The sequence below is a fragment of the Lycorma delicatula genome, chromosome 3, assembly GCF_047948215.1.
Source record: "Lycorma delicatula isolate Av1 chromosome 3, ASM4794821v1, whole genome shotgun sequence".
Taxonomy (NCBI): Eukaryota; Metazoa; Arthropoda; class Insecta; order Hemiptera; family Fulgoridae; genus Lycorma; species Lycorma delicatula.
Window position 1 is genome coordinate 220,438,381 of NC_134457.1, and position 16,128 is coordinate 220,454,508.

At 30.0% G+C, this 16,128-nt stretch overlaps 1 protein-coding gene across 11 annotated transcripts in view; it reads left to right on the top strand.

The window, feature by feature from the left end:
- Nucleotides 1–16,128, top strand: part of LOC142322447 (platelet-derived growth factor receptor alpha-like) — a 90,655-nt gene that overhangs the window by 3,604 nt on the left and 70,923 nt on the right. For 7 of the 11 annotated variants that reach the window (XR_012755862.1, XR_012755858.1, XR_012755861.1 and 4 more), the window contains exons 1-4: nt 1,945–2,074; nt 2,414–2,495; nt 4,536–4,641; nt 7,278–7,488. Coding sequence is in view for 3 of the 11 variants with exons in the window: in XM_075361546.1 (XP_075217661.1) it covers nt 2,464–2,495; nt 4,536–4,641; nt 7,278–7,488 (349 nt within the window). In the remaining 8 variants the exon portion in view is untranslated. Of the gene's footprint in view, nt 1–591; nt 730–907; nt 1,037–1,944; nt 2,075–2,413; nt 2,496–4,535; nt 4,642–7,277; nt 7,489–9,717; nt 12,166–16,128 lie in introns of those variants that run through there. The other 4 variants (XR_012755864.1, XR_012755859.1, XM_075361543.1 and 1 more) reach the window with 4 other exon arrangements.

The following is a 16,128-nucleotide window of genomic DNA, read 5'->3' on the forward strand; positions in this document are numbered from 1 at the left end:
TCACATCATGGACCTTTTCAACGATTTTCTCAGTAACCATTCTACCAGGTGACCTGAGCGCTCATCCAAAACAGATGTACGGCCACATTTAAATTTGTTAAACCAATATCTCACAGTTGTCACAGATGGTGAAGAGTCCCTATAGAGAGAATCCAACTTTGCTTTTATTTCTTTGCACGTTTTTCCATCCAAAAATAAAAAGGTAATTAGGAATCAATATTGTTCTTTTTCTGTTGTATCGAAAAACACCAAATATGTTTAATACAAATGATTGTCAGATAAAAATTAACCTAAGAATCGGTCTGAAATTTTGTATGGCATCATTTGGTGGATGGTAATATACTGTAGTAATGCCAACTTTCCTCAGCAATGCCACTTATCTTCAAACACTTGCACTTATTGATCCATTCTCATATATATACACCCCCCTCCATCTTAATGGTGACACATAACATTGTTCTTCCATCCCAAAAGGTATCTATCTAATATTTGTCATTTACTTTTGTTGAAAATGTATTTAAATTATTCACCCTATCAAGAATTTTTAGAAATATGTATTTATACGGAATTGGAATGCACTTTTATTTTTAGGTGAAGATGGTTATCTTATCTGTAGAGATCCTCCTCAAGAATGGAAACAAAGTAGAAATAATATACAGCAAATATCTACTCAAGATCTCTTATGTTGGAGTTTTCAAATTGCAAGAGGAATGGAATATTTGGCTAGTCGTAAGCTAATAATCATTTTTATTTTTATTTCGTTAATTAAAATATAAAATAAGAAAAAAGTAGGAATTCTTTTTGGAAAATCAGTTCAGTCATTTTGATATTTTTTTTCTAAATTTGTAAATTTGAACATAAATGTATGATAATAGAAATTTATTTATTTAAATTTTTTTATTTTTAGGTACTCCATGGAGATCTTGCAGCCAGAAATGTACTCCTTGCTGAAAATAATATTGTTAAAATATGTGATTTTGGTCTGTCTAAAAATATGTACATGTACAAAAACGATAATTACTTCAAGAAAGGCAAAGTGAGTGATTGATTTCTTTATACAATAAATTTATTTATAAGTTATTTTATTATATTATAGTAGGTTCTGTACGCTTTAATACGCTTACCATATGGTAGTGTGTTCTGGTGGCAAAGAATAGTACTGGACCATCTTAATGGTATGAAAAAAACCAGTTGTATTTTGTCCTCCAAATGAATAGGCCGAGAATGCGTTGTTATGGTGTTTTTCGTAGGATAGATAATTTTCATTTTATATTAGAGTTGTGTAAAGATGTAAACTTTGTGTTTCAAAACTTTTTTTATGTATAGTTGGTATTTTACATATAGACATCCTGAACCCATAGGGGAAGACCATCCCCAGCCTTGTGACCATCCCCAGTCCCCACACCATCCCCTCCTTTCATAGCCCTAATGGGCTTTACTGGAGATAAGTAATTTTAGACTAATTTAAGCATCTTATGTTACAGTAAATATTTATATTTTGCATCCACTAGTGATTCACTGAACCATCCACCTAGAAAAGGATACTAAACACTTATAATATTATCAATGGGATAATAGTATTGTATTATATTTCTATAAAACCATAAAATTAAACACAAAAAGTTATTCTAACAACTTTTTTTATGTATTATTCAAACAGTTTGATGTTGATACTATTTTTTATTGTGAAATCCATTTGTAAACTTGAAAGCTGTTTATAACTATAAGGTAGAGGTTTTGTTATACTTCACTTTGATAACTGTTTTTAAAAAAATGCATTGAATTTGAAAGAAATTTTGAATTAAGAAACTGGAAATCATTTTTTAAGTTTCCCATGTTATTTTTTTTATTTTATTTGTTAAAGTATTTATTTTGTAATGTTAATTTTATTTTTCATCAGTTTTTAGTCCTTTAATATTCTAAAACATGTACCATTATTTATAGAGATTATTACCAGTTAAATGGATGGCTCTTGAAGCAATTCGTGACAGAAACTTTTCAATACAATCGGATGTTTGGGCATACGGTATTGTGTTGTGGGAATTATTTTCATTGGCCAGAACACCATATCCAGGTAATAACTATAACATAAATTATTGCTATTGTACTTTTATATTTACTTACATAATCTAATTTATTTACACAGCCACCTCAGGCAGAAGTCCGCATGGATGATAATTATGTAATGCATGAAAAATGCCATACCTGACTGGAACTCGAATCCACAACCTCTGGATAAAAGACAGATGGTACTATTCTGCTATGGAGATTAGCAGAGTGAGAATGAGTTACTTTAAAGTATGTTTATTGCAAATACATATAAAAATATTGTTGATAATTCTACTTTGACTTATCTATAAAAAAACGTTAATATTGCAGTTTATAATTCTCATTTACCATTTATGTTCTTTAGGTATTGAAGATGTTGAAAGATTATATTAGAAACTTGAAGAAGGGTTTAGAATGGAAAAGCCTGAATATGCTACAAAAGATCTGTAAGATTTTTTTTAAATTAATATTTTTACTTGCGTTGTTATTTATTAAAACTATATATTTTTTTTTAACTTACTGCTCTTATTCATTGTCCTTGTTTAATACTTCTGCATAGATGACTGTTTTAGCAGAACATTATTGTACAATATTTAATTAAAAGACAATTTAAGTTATATGGATGTACATTTATTTACCAATGCAAATACTGATACAAAAGATAAATTATTTACTGCTATTACAATCTGTTATAGATAATAAAACTGATTTTGGTACCATAGTTTAAATTTTTATTACTTTTTAAGTATAAATTTGAATAATATAAATCTATTATTTCGTGAAGATAATTACCATATTCAAATTTATTTGTTAATTAATTATATTTTTGTTGATGTTTAATTTTAATGTTTTAATGATGGTAATTTCTTAGTTTTGTTTTCTTTTAAAGTAGGAGCATTTGCTAAATATGAAATAGTTATTTATTTTAATAGTTAACAATTTATAAAAGAAAAAAAGATCAGGTTATACCTACAGATGTGAGAAAAACATTTTTATGAAAAATTATTACATGGTTTTTTTGTTTTTTTTTTATTAATATCAAGGAACTTTACTGCATAATTTTATAAAAATTGGAAATCATATTTGATCATAACTCTATTATTACAGTCGTAATATTATAAATTTATTTTGATTATTTTTTTATATTACAGATAATTAAGTTAAGAGTTGGAATTTGGGGCTAATTTTTGCTTTTTTTTAATAAGGTAGAACCCTGTTGAGTCAAATGTTGAAAATACTTTTCATTTTCAAAAAATATTTATTTATATATATTATTATTTCTGTTATGATAACACCTTTGTTATGATTATTATTACTATTATGGTAATTGTTGTTTATTAAATATATAGACTCATGAAATCCTAAAAGGTAAAGTTAAAATAGGACTGCACTTTGCTTTGCCAACTTCAGTTGCATTTATCAGTTACGAGGTATCTTCAGAAAATAACCAAACCTTTTTAATTACAGCCCAACAGAGATATTTAGTGGTGTGTGGTTGGCAATATTGTGTTTCGCACAGTCTTCTCTGAAAACACATATTCTTCGATTGTTGATATCTTATTTAGTTTTCGTGTAATTATTATTTGAATGCAATATGTTTAAGTAGTAGTAGCAATTTTTGTAATGTATAATCATTTTTTGTGTATGATGATTGAAATTTTGTCTGAATCTCATAGCCATAAATCCAGCATTTGCCTCCTGTTATGATCTTTTACATGAATGTTTCATCATCAGCTTGTTCAAAACCTTGCCGACAAACATCCAATTGATGTTCTTCCTGCCGTTCAGTTATCAAACGAGGAACAAACTTTGCTGCAACTCAATGCATGTTCAATTTTTCAGTCAAAATGTCATAGCATGATCTGATTGAGATACTATCCACTTATGCAAGTTATCTGAGAGTCAATCGGTGGTTTGCACACACCAGTTCATTGATTTTCTGAACATGGGTATAATCAGTTGCGAAGATCTTCCTGGTCGAGAGTCATCTTCGATTGACTGACAACCACTTTTAAATCGTGAAAACCATTTATAACAATGTGTACAATCTACAGCATCATCTCCATAAGCTTGTTTCAAAAGTTGAGACATTTCTGTGAAATTTTTCACTAGTTTCATGTAAAATTTTACATTGTATCGTTGCTCCTGAAAATCGCACAACACAAAAATTGCTGCTAACACTTAAACATGTTGCACCCAAATAACAACAACACGAAAACTAAATGAGATATCAACAATCCAAGAACATGTGGTTACAGAGGAGGTTATGCGTAACACAATGCTGCCAAACACATGTTACTAAATATCTCCGTCCGTGCATAGTTACAAATTTTTGGTTATTTTCTGAACAGACCTCTTAGATGATTGATCCTTTCCTCATAATAAAGGAAATTTTTGATTACAATAGTGTAATAATACCTTTAAGAAGTCAAATATAATAATAATTTTACATTTATATTTTTATTTATTTGCTTCTTTTTTTATAGGCATGATGTAATGTTAGATTGTTGGCAAGAAAGACCTTCCATGAGGCCATCTTTTACTGGTCTTGCTGAAAAATTAGGAGATATGCTAGAAGATAGTGTTCGAAAGGTAACGCTTTGTTTTATTTTTTAATTTAATATCTTTTAAGTAATAAATTTATTAACCCTTTTAATAAAAATTATCTGACTAGTTTAAAATTAATATTTTGCTTCTATATACTAATCTCCCATTTCAACTTTTCTTTCTTCTAAAATATAAATACTTTCTTCTAAATATCTGTGTTTTGTCATCATCCATCCTAAGATTGTATGACAAATATAATAAAGTGTGGTTATTATAAATTTTTTGAAAATATAATTTGAAAAATTTCAAAGCTACATATCCAAGGTGTGATAAAAAAATAATAAAATTTGTTTAATTCTGTACTCTGCGTTTTTGATAGAGTTCATAATTTTCTGACATGATGGCAGCACTGTCTATAATGCATAACAATATTTTCAGTTACGTTAGATGTACAGTTCAAATTTGGCAGGCAAGTAATTAGTATATATATTATTATAAGTGGCAATTTATTTTGTTTGAAAATGATGAAACAATACAGATTCTTATCTGCGTTAAATTTTTCTTTAAAAATAGAATAGGGTGCAGTGAAGTGATAAAGATGTTAGAGAAGGCTTTTGGAATGGACGTTACGATGACAACAAGGCTTTATGAATAGAACAGTCAGTTTCAAAAAGGAGATGATGAAGACAACAGAAGGGTTGAATATCCTAACACATCAATAACCGATGGAAAAATGTACAAAATAAAGAATGTTATGATCAGTGATCAAGAATATACTATTAAAGTAGATGCTGAAAATTTGGAATCTCTTATATCTCGTGTGAAATAATTTTGACTGACTTTTAGGGTATGAAATGAGTAGCAGAAAAATGTGTTCCAAAACAGTTTAATTTTCAATAAAACCAACATCAAGAACAATTGTTAACTGATGTTACTAATGGCCCAAATTTAATCAGACACGCCATGACAGGTGATGAAATACAGGAATATGTTGGATACTGGTGTTCTTTGGTGTTTGGGTTTCAGTTAACCATACGTCTCAGGAATGGTCAACCTGATATTGTACAAAACTACACTTTAAATATCATCCTCATAAGTGATACCTTAAGGTGGTTCCAGAGACTAAACAGAAAAAAGAGGGAATTATGGTTATAATATCGAAATGAAGATCCAAACATCTCAACGAAAGCTTTCTGAAAAGTCAAAACTGAAAAAAAAATCTTAAGTTTGATCGAATGATAAGGTTCTCCTTACTGTTTATTTTTATTACAACATTATTTGTTATGAATTCTTATCACAAGGTCGTAAAGTCATAAACAGTATTATTTAGCAGTTTTATGCTGTTTATGAGAGGCATTTCAAAGAAAATCATCACAAATGGGGACAAATAATTATTGGATTTTGCATCACAATAATCCTCTATCTTTACTACCAATTGGTGATTATTTAGCCAAAAATAACACCATGATGATGGTGTCATATTTAGCATAATCTAATGTAATTTTATTTTCTCGTATTAGCTAAACCTGTAATTTATACTATCACTATTTTTATTTGTTACTATCATTTTTCTTCCTCTATCTTCTGTGGATTCTGTTTTTCTTCTTGTTATACTCTGCATTAAGTGTGTATTAATAGTAACAAGAAGAGAATTTTTGCTGATGAATTATTTTTTTCTTTACTTTAGTTCGTAAAAAAAAAAAATTGGCCATAGATAAAAGTCAAAAAACATATTTTATATATGGAAATGGCAGCTTGAGATCAAAGAAGATAGTGCGGACCTAAAAATCTCCCCTCCATACAAAATACTTTGAAATCTGTTAATCGAACTGGGATGAAGCAGATGTCAGATTTAGTTGGCAGATTAATTCTTAATTAATAGATATTGTATCTAACAATGATTGTATATTAATAGATATTGTATCAGTTATCTTCTTTCTACTACACTGCAAATAGAACGATGGACCAAGTTGTCATGACGATAAAGCAAACTTGTTCACCCTCTTTACCCTTACAACAACACTAATAAGAAAAAAGATAGAACCAATCCTTCACTGCATAGCATTCTTAGGTTATTGCATAGCAACAGAAAGCACTCTCACAAGTTAAAAATTTTAACATATTTTTAATTGGAATTTGTGAATAAATGTTTATTTATGGAATATAAATTTCTACATCAGTAAAAACTTCTACATACTGTACTGTATTAGAAGATATTTATAAAAATAATTGTAAATCTGTGCCTATTTTATTATACTTTAGGTGAACTGGTGAAGGGTCCTTCATCTGACAATCCATTACTGATGTAGGGGTGAATGAAAAGATATGTTTTTATTGTATTGTGACAAGAACCTGTCTAATTCACTTATAAGATATTTTTAGAAATAATAAGATGCTATGAAAAAATGTATAAAGGTGCTCTCAGAGTCATATTTCAATATGTGCTAAAAAAAAGCACAAATAAACCTTTTTTTCTAATGTATTTTTTGTTTAACTATTAGATTATTTTATCAAAATGAAAAGATGGATTTTTTTGTATTTTTTATATGAAAATGTTCAAAAAATATTTGAATATTAATTGAAAAAACAAATAAAATTAAATGTTAAATATATTAATATATTTTAATTTGTATTTTTAATTACATTATGAAATATTTACTCAACTTTTTCTTTCTTTTCAGCATTATGTTGATTTGAATGATCCATTTTTGAAAGAAAATGTTGGATTTTTAAGTCAACAGGATTATCTTAGTATGTTAAGTTCGCCTACTTATGTAAATCTTAATAGAGAAAATGATGGAACACCGAATCCAGCAACACCTGGATATGTATGTATGAAACAACGCAAAAAAACAGATGCTCAAGAAGAGACTGAATTACGACCGATGTTGAGTATGTTTTTTTTTTTCATTTTACCATCTTTTAGCTTTATCTTCATTTTAACATATGAGTTTCTTTAAATTTATTATCAGTTTAAAAACTGTTATTTTTTTAATCTTTATTTGTAAGTTATCATTCAGATTAAAAAATTTTTTCCAAAAACATCTTTTAATCAAACTCTTTTAATGTTAAACTCGTTTAATAAAAATTAATAGTTTAATGTATATATACATGATATGCTTAAATTATTAAAGATATGAATATTTGAAAATTAATATAACAATAATGAAGTAACATTTAAACAGAAAGAAGACAATTTTTAAATAAAAAGGAAAAGTAGTAGTGGTGATAAAAATGGTTTAGAATGTTAAATTTTATTTAATCTTTTAGGAAACAATAAGTTTATTATATAATTGAAGGCAATTATGGGAAGTATAAGGAGGGAAATGCAAACAAATAATGCTTACCTCCAAAAATAAGTATTTTATCAACAACAATAAACATCATGATAATTTTCTTAAATCTTAGAGAATTTCCTTGATTTAGTCTTTGATTAAACAATGAGAATTGATTCAGATACAATAATTTGACAAATTTTTAAAATATATAGTCAAATAACGACTAAATAAAGCTAAATTAAAATAACTTAATAGGAGACTGTTTTCAAGTAAATCATGAAAATACAGAATTAAAATTTGAGTTTTCCGTAAGATCAAAAAATATGAATTTTTTAAAACTTCAAGGATTAGGTAATGTTGCATGTTCTGTAAATCTTAATCTTCTCATCTGGTGGCAATACTTCTATGATCTGAATGATATTTTAAAGCTAGGCCAGGTAATTTATCTGTCCGCATACGATCCAAATATCCATACCAATCTATGTTATATTCTTTCATCTTTTCCTCCAGATTAAAAATCTTCAAATCCTGTCTAATATTTCCATTTGGTATTCTCTCCATTAGTTGCAGATCCTCCCTGCAACTTTGGTTTGATCTTTTTCTCTTTTATAGATTTTTTGGATTTCACTTCCGTACAACAAAACTGGTACTGCCATAGTCTAATAGAACTTCAATCTAGTTCCCATCCTAATCTTGTGTTTTAGGGTTTTGTGATTCATTACATAAACATGCTTAAACTTATTAAGTTTAGTTGTCACAACCTGGTTACATGAAAAAGATACTGCACACCCTAATAATGGAAGCTTCAGTATTATTTCACATCTTTGATCTCACTGGGTATGTTTGCAGAAAGCCATTTACCTTTGTTTTCTGAGCAGATATCTTTAAGCCGTACTCAGTATTGATATTTTGTAATGAATATATCTATTGCTGCAACATGCCCTCACAATCTTGTATAATGTCTATGTCATCTCCATATGCAGTTATGCTGCATATATCTAGGTTTTAGTTACACCTCTGAGTCAAAAATTTGTCTCCTGGCAAAAATTTGTGTAATTGTCCAGATAAATACTAAAAAGTATCAGAGAAGTACAGCAGCCCTGCTAAACACCTCTATTGGTTATTGTATCTATCTATTCTAGGAATTCTATACTTAGGAGTATCTATTTATTTCCTAAGTACCATTAGTATGATAGTACCCAAGGTACCATCATATTAACTTTTAATTGTTTTGATTAAATGAAAAGGAAACCTCCCTTTTTTATAACAAGCTCCATAGCTTAATTCAATCTAGACTGTTAGAAATTTTCAGAAAATCAGTATGCATTTCCAAATTACATCCATTCTCTTTTCAGTCAGCTGTTTTAACTGTAAAAATGGCATCTGTTGTCAATAGGCCCTTTCTAAAACCTATTTGTTCTTCCCTAATTATGTATTCAGTAAATTACTTTCAATCTATTATTAAGTATCTAGTTTAAATCTTTTATATGCTATCTAACAGGATGATTCCTCTATCATTTTCACATGTATCTCTACTGCCCTTTTTAAACAATGGAACACATTGTTTGCTTTTAACCAACTGCTTGGGATTTCCCCCTGCTTCCAATGCATATTAAACAAATATAGAAATCTTAAATGTAGTAGAAAACTACCTTACTTAATACTCAACATTGATGTCACCCATACCAGTTGCTTTCCTATTTTTTTATAATAAATAATAAAAATAACTCTCCAAAAGACCGTTAGGAAACAGAAATGTTCTTGGATCTGCTCGACCTAACTATAAATAACATCCTCAAAAATCATCTTAAACAATTAATTGCAGTTTTCAATGCTCAACTAGGCAGAGAAAGAAGATATCATGACGTCATCGGGAAATCCAAAAGAAAACAAAAATGAACAGAGGCTCGTCGATTTCTGCAGAAACTACAACCTTATCTCAAAATCCACATATTTCAAGAGGAAAACTCAAAACATGGAAACATCTTGACTACACTAAAGGAGATTGGCAACTGGACTATGTCTTCATGGATAAACACCACCTCAAGGAGATCTGCAACGTAAAAGTCCTCAGAGGAGTAGACACAGGCTTAGACCACTATGTAGTCAAAATTAAATTTACTTCTCAAAGAAAGCAACAAAACCAAGCCCCTAAAACTAAAAGAAAATTGAATCCTACCCAACTGATCAAGAGTGAAAATGACCAAAAAGCAATAGAAAAAAATAACAGTCACAGGTACACTCGAATATCTAGTTGATAACATTAAACAAATCACAGAAGAATTAGCTCCAATAAAATCCTGTAAAAAACATCAATGGTGACGAACAGTGAAAAAAGACATCGAGCATGGCTATTTTACCAATCCCAAAAATCAGAAATATACTTCTAAAATCTAGTAAAACAAAGAAAAGAAACCATCCGAACCCGAAGGAGAATAAAGAGACAATATAAGGACACACTGAAATCAATAGAAGAATTCAATTAAACACAGTCGAGAGACTAGTACAAAATCTCCAAAAATACCAACTCCAACCCCAAACCCTGCTAATAAAGAATGAAAATGGTAAACTGGTCCATAATAATAAAAACTGTTTGGAAATCCTAGCTAAATATTTCAACAAACTCAACACTAACACCCCAATAACAACACAACCATCATAACATCTACTCTCCCTCAATAAAAGAAATCTACCTAGCACTGGGTGAGATGAAGAATTACAAAGCGGCAGGAGAAGATCAAACTTTTGTAGAGATTTGGAAACTTGCCAGAAGAATAGCTTGTCAACATGTGGTTCAATGAAGAATTACCAGAACACTGGACGACAACCCTCATCCATCCGCTACACAACAAAGGGGACAAAACGACCCTAACAATTACAGGGGAATGTCACTTGCAACATAAAAACTTCTTTCAAGAATAATCTTCAGCAGGATCGGTCCACAACTCGAGAAAGAACTAGGAGAATACCAGGAAGGTTTCAGAGCCTGGAGGAGTTGTCCAGACCAGATCATGAGTCTCAAGCTAATAATGGATTACAACTGGAAAATAAAAAGAGACGTGGTCATAACATTTGGAGATTTCAAGAAAGCTTGTGACTGCATCCACAGAGAATCCTTACAAAAAATCCTGAGACACCCTGGACTATTTATCAAATTAATAAACATGATAAAACTGACCCTTGCATACATTGAGTCAGAATTAAAATTTAGAGGTGACCTCTCAGAACCTTTTGAGATCAAAACAGGACTATGCCAAGGTGATGGGCTCTCACCGCTATTATTCAACTGTGCTGTAGAAGTTTTAGTGAGGGAAAAACTGTTAAGTGTAATTTTGTATTCAAATTACGGCGCATAAAAATCAAGTCTGTTAAAAAATGTGAAATTCTGTTTAGTTTTGTTTTGAAAAATGTATCTTCACTAAAATGCCGAATATGCCGACATGATTTTCATCTATGGATTTTGCAATTGAAGTGCCGCAGCAGCGGTTACGGAATATAGGTCTAAAATTATTGTACCTACTAGACACATCTGTTTTCTTTTTTGTAACATTTTCTTCTAAGTTTTCGTTGATTTTGTTGTTAATTAAAGTCGGCATGTTTAAAATTTTATTTCTTTTTTGTTGACATTATTTACATCAATCTTCTTATAATTAAATTCTCTACAATTTATGTTTAAAACATGTATGATTTATTGCCAATTTAATGTAATTGTACGTCAAACGTAAAAAATGTGTTTTTTGACCCTATTTTTGGCGTTTTACACGGGATATCTTAGAAACTAAGAGAGATACAGTTCTGGGACCTATTTTTTTTTGATTTCCCAGCTCAAAACCCATAAGAAACAATTGAATTTGCCCATTAATTGACCTTCCCAGAATTTCAGAAAGCCTTAATTTACCCGGAGGAACTAAAACGGGTGAAATGTTTCACCTGTATAACTCATTAACGAAGCGTTTTCGGACCTATGTTTATATGATTTTTTTCTTACTTTTCAAGAATGAGTTGTCTATATATATATATATACATACACCATCATTTGTATATTTACATAACTAATTTACCTCCTTGTTTTTTTTTCTTCAAAACATCCAATATTTAAATCCAGTAATTAAAATTGTAATTAGCTGCTATAATTTTGTTCTGCTCATGAACTAAGTATTGCATTTTCAAGGTTTCTCTTTACTGTATCTACTAGATTTATTACTATAGTTAAATTAATGTTTTTACTAACAACAAGATCTTAAACCTTTGCTGCTGAAACTAAAATAAATTTGTAAAATAACATTAATATTTTTTTATTTTAAATGAATCAACAAAACTATATTTCTTTTAAAAATGTATAATGCTTGTATTATATTGAATTTTGTATTATATATTTTAATGTATTTTGTTATTAAATAAATTAATAAATAAAGGTGACAGAAAAGTTAAATATTATTTGTTTATTGCCGACAAAATATACCTACATCTTAATCAACTGTCATTATCAGAAATTAATTTTTTTACAGAAATAACAGGTTGAATGAAGAAACAACGATGAAATAGACCGTTCTACAATTCAAGTAGATATAGAAATTCAGTATTTCCATTAACCTTTTCATTTTTTAAAATATGTTCCCATATAATAAGAGGTGTTGAATTATATGACAAATAGAAAACCATCTCTATTATGACCTTGTATTCTTTTAAATCTTTCATCTATTTGGGAACCAAAGTGAAAATTCATCCAAAGGAACTTGGAGAGAAGTTACATTAGATTCTACATTTTATTAATTTCACCCAGTGTTATAATGTAATTGATTTGGTCAGGTCTTGAAATTTCCTATTTATGACAGCAAGCGCAACCGTTAAGCATCATTACAATTTGTTATTCTCAATTGTGATATAACTTATATACATCACACCCTTTTTGAACTAGCATGAATAAGCTTGGTTCACTGCAAAATGACACACCAATTAGGTTGCTAATGGCAGCTTTAGAATATTATGGGCAGATGTAATTTTATGTATATGCATATTATTATAAATGTAATTATGTAAAATGTATAAATAATAATTTACTAATCGAATGTTAAGTGTATAAGTGGCCCTGATTTTAATATATATATATATATATAGACAGGTATTCCGTCTATTCAAGGAACCTTTCTGCCATTCAAATCTTTTAATGCTCTCTTAAATTCAGATCTCAGTATTGCTTCTCTCCTTTCATCCTCTATAACACCATTTTCTAATTCATTTCCTCCATATAACTCTTCAATATATTCCACCCACCTATTGACCTTTCCTTTCATATTTAAATCGGTGCTTAACACATTATTAGATTTTAATTTATGTACCACAACATTTTCCTTACCTTTTCTGTATGCTCCGTCGTATTTTACCAATGTTCATTTCTCTCTCCATTTCTAAACACTTTTCTTTTGCTAGTTTGCACTTCCTGTTTATAGTATTTCTTAATTGTTCCTTTACGTCATCAGTAATAGTATTATATTTTCTACGTTCATCCATCAACTGCAACATATCCTCTGACATCCAAGGTTTTCTACCGGTTCTCTTTGTTATGCCTAAGTTCACTTTTATTGATTTAAGAATTTCCTTTTTAACATTCTCCCATTCTTCTACATTTTTTAACTTATCTTTTTTATTCAGACCTCTTGCAATGTTCTTCCCAAAAATCTTCTTTACTTCCTCTTCCTTAAGCTTCTCTAAATTCTACAGATTCATTTGACACTTTTTCTTCAGGTTTTTAAACTCCGTTCTACATTTCATTATTACTAAATTATGGTTGCTATATGGTAAGTGTCGTCACATACAAAATATGTTAGGTGAAGGCTGAAATATTTGCTTATTCGGACTTTCGCCGGTATATGTCGACAAACACGGATAAGCTCTGGTGGGAATTGAGACAATAATTAAAAATTAAAAAAAAAAGAAGAATACCTGATATCAATGTACAAAGTAAATTTTTTTTTTTGTCTTCAGTCATTTGACTGGTTTGATGCAGCTCTCCAAGATTCCCCATCTAGTGCTAATCGTTTCATTTCGGTATACCCCCTACATCCTACATCCCTAACAATTTGTTTTACATATTCCAAACGTGGCCTGCCTACACAATTTTTTCCTTCTACCTGTCCCTCCAATATTAAAGCGACTATTCCAGGATGCCTTAGTATATGGCCTATAAGTCTGTGTCTTCTTTTAACTATATTTTTCCAAATGGTTCTTTCTTCATCTACTTGCGCAATACCTCTTCATTTGTCACGTTATCCATCCATCTGATTTTTAACATTCTCCTATAGCACCGCATTTCAAAAGCTTCTAACCTTTTCTTCTCAGATACTCCGATCGTCCAAGTTTCACTTCCATATAAAGCGACAAACCAAACATATACTTTCAAAAATGTTTTCCTGACATTTAAATTAATTTTTGATGTAAACAAATTATATTTCTGACTGAAAGCTCGTTTCGCCTATGCTATTCGGCATTTTATATCGCTCCTGCTTCGGCCATCTTTAGTAATTCTACTTCCCAAATAACAAAATTCTTCTACCTCCATAATCTTTTCTCCTCCTATTTTCACATTCAGTGGTCCATTTTTGTTATTTCTAATACATTTCATTACTTTTGTTTTGTTCTTGTTTATTTTCATGTAATAGTTATTGCGTAGGACTTCATCTATACCGTTCATTGTTTCTTCTAAATCCTTTTTACTTTCGGCTAAAATTACTAATTATTATTATCAGTAAATCGTAGCATCTTTATCTTTTCACCTTGTACTGTTACTCCGGATCTAAATTGTTCTTTAACATCATTAACTGCTAGTTCTATATAAAGATTAAAAAGTAATGGGGATAGGGAACATCCTTGTCAGACTCACTTTCTTATTACGGCTTCTTTCTTATGTTCTTCGATTGTTACTGTTGCTGTTTGGTTCCTGTACATGTTGGCAATTGTTCTTCTATCTCTGTATTTGAACCCTAATTTTTTTTAAACTGCTGAACATTTTATTGCAGTCTACATTATCGAATGCCTTTTCTAGGTCTATAAATGCAACCCACTGGGTTGGTCTAGTGGTTAACGCGTCTTCCCAAATCAGCTGATTTGGAAGTCGAGAGTTACAGCGTTCAAGTCGTAGTAAAGCCAGATATTTTTACATGGATTTGAATACTAGATCGTGGATGCCGGTGTTCTTTGGTGGTTGGGTTTCAATTAACCACACATCTCAGGGATGGTCGAACTGAGAATGTACAAGACTACACTTCATTTACCCTCATACATATCATCCTCATTCATCCTCTGCAGAATTATCTAAACGGTAGTTACCGGAGGCTAAACTGGAAAAAGAGAGGTCTATAAATGCCAAGTATGTTGGTTTGTTTTTCTTACAAAGTAAATAGATTATGAGAAATCATCGTAAAAAAAGGAAGTTAAAAATAAGCCAGACATAAGCTGTGTAACCCACTGAGTGGTGAACGCGTCTTTCCAAATCAGTTGAGTTGGAAGTCGAGAGTTCCTGTGTTCAAGTCCTTGTGAAGTCAGTTATTTTTACATGGATTTGAATACTAGATCGTGGATACCGGTGTTCTTTGGTGGTTGGGTTTCAATTAACCATACATCTCAGTAATGGCCGAACTGAGACTGTACAAGACTACACTTCATTTACACTCATATGAGTGTAAATATCCTCATTCATTCTCTGACGTATTATCTGAAAGGTAATTACTGGAGGCTAAACAGGAAAAAGAAAGAAGACATAAGCTATACTCGCTAACCTCGTGTTAAATACACAAATTATATATGATATTCTCTAACACTCTGGAGGCGATTAATCAAATTCACCGCATTCAGTATGCACTGATGGTAGAAGTTGAATAAAGATATTTTTAAAAAAATTGAGCATTTTTTAACATTACCGTTCATCAATGCACTTAGCATATTCTTTATATCCTGATTGGCCCTTCCAAATTATAAAATGTGGAAAATTTGATTAATTTTTTTATAAATGAGGTGAATTTGATTAATCGCCTCCAATATTAGAGATTAACATATATAATTTTTATATTTAACGTTAATTAGACGAGTTTAGCGAGCGTAGGTATGTTTTGCTTAAATTTAAACTTTTTTTTTAGAAAGGTTTCTCGTAAAAAATTATTTACCTTAGAGATTGGTATTAGATGATTTTTGTTTTTTTAATTATTATCGTTTCGACCCTCACCATAGGTTAACTGTGTTTGTCGACATATACCGGCGA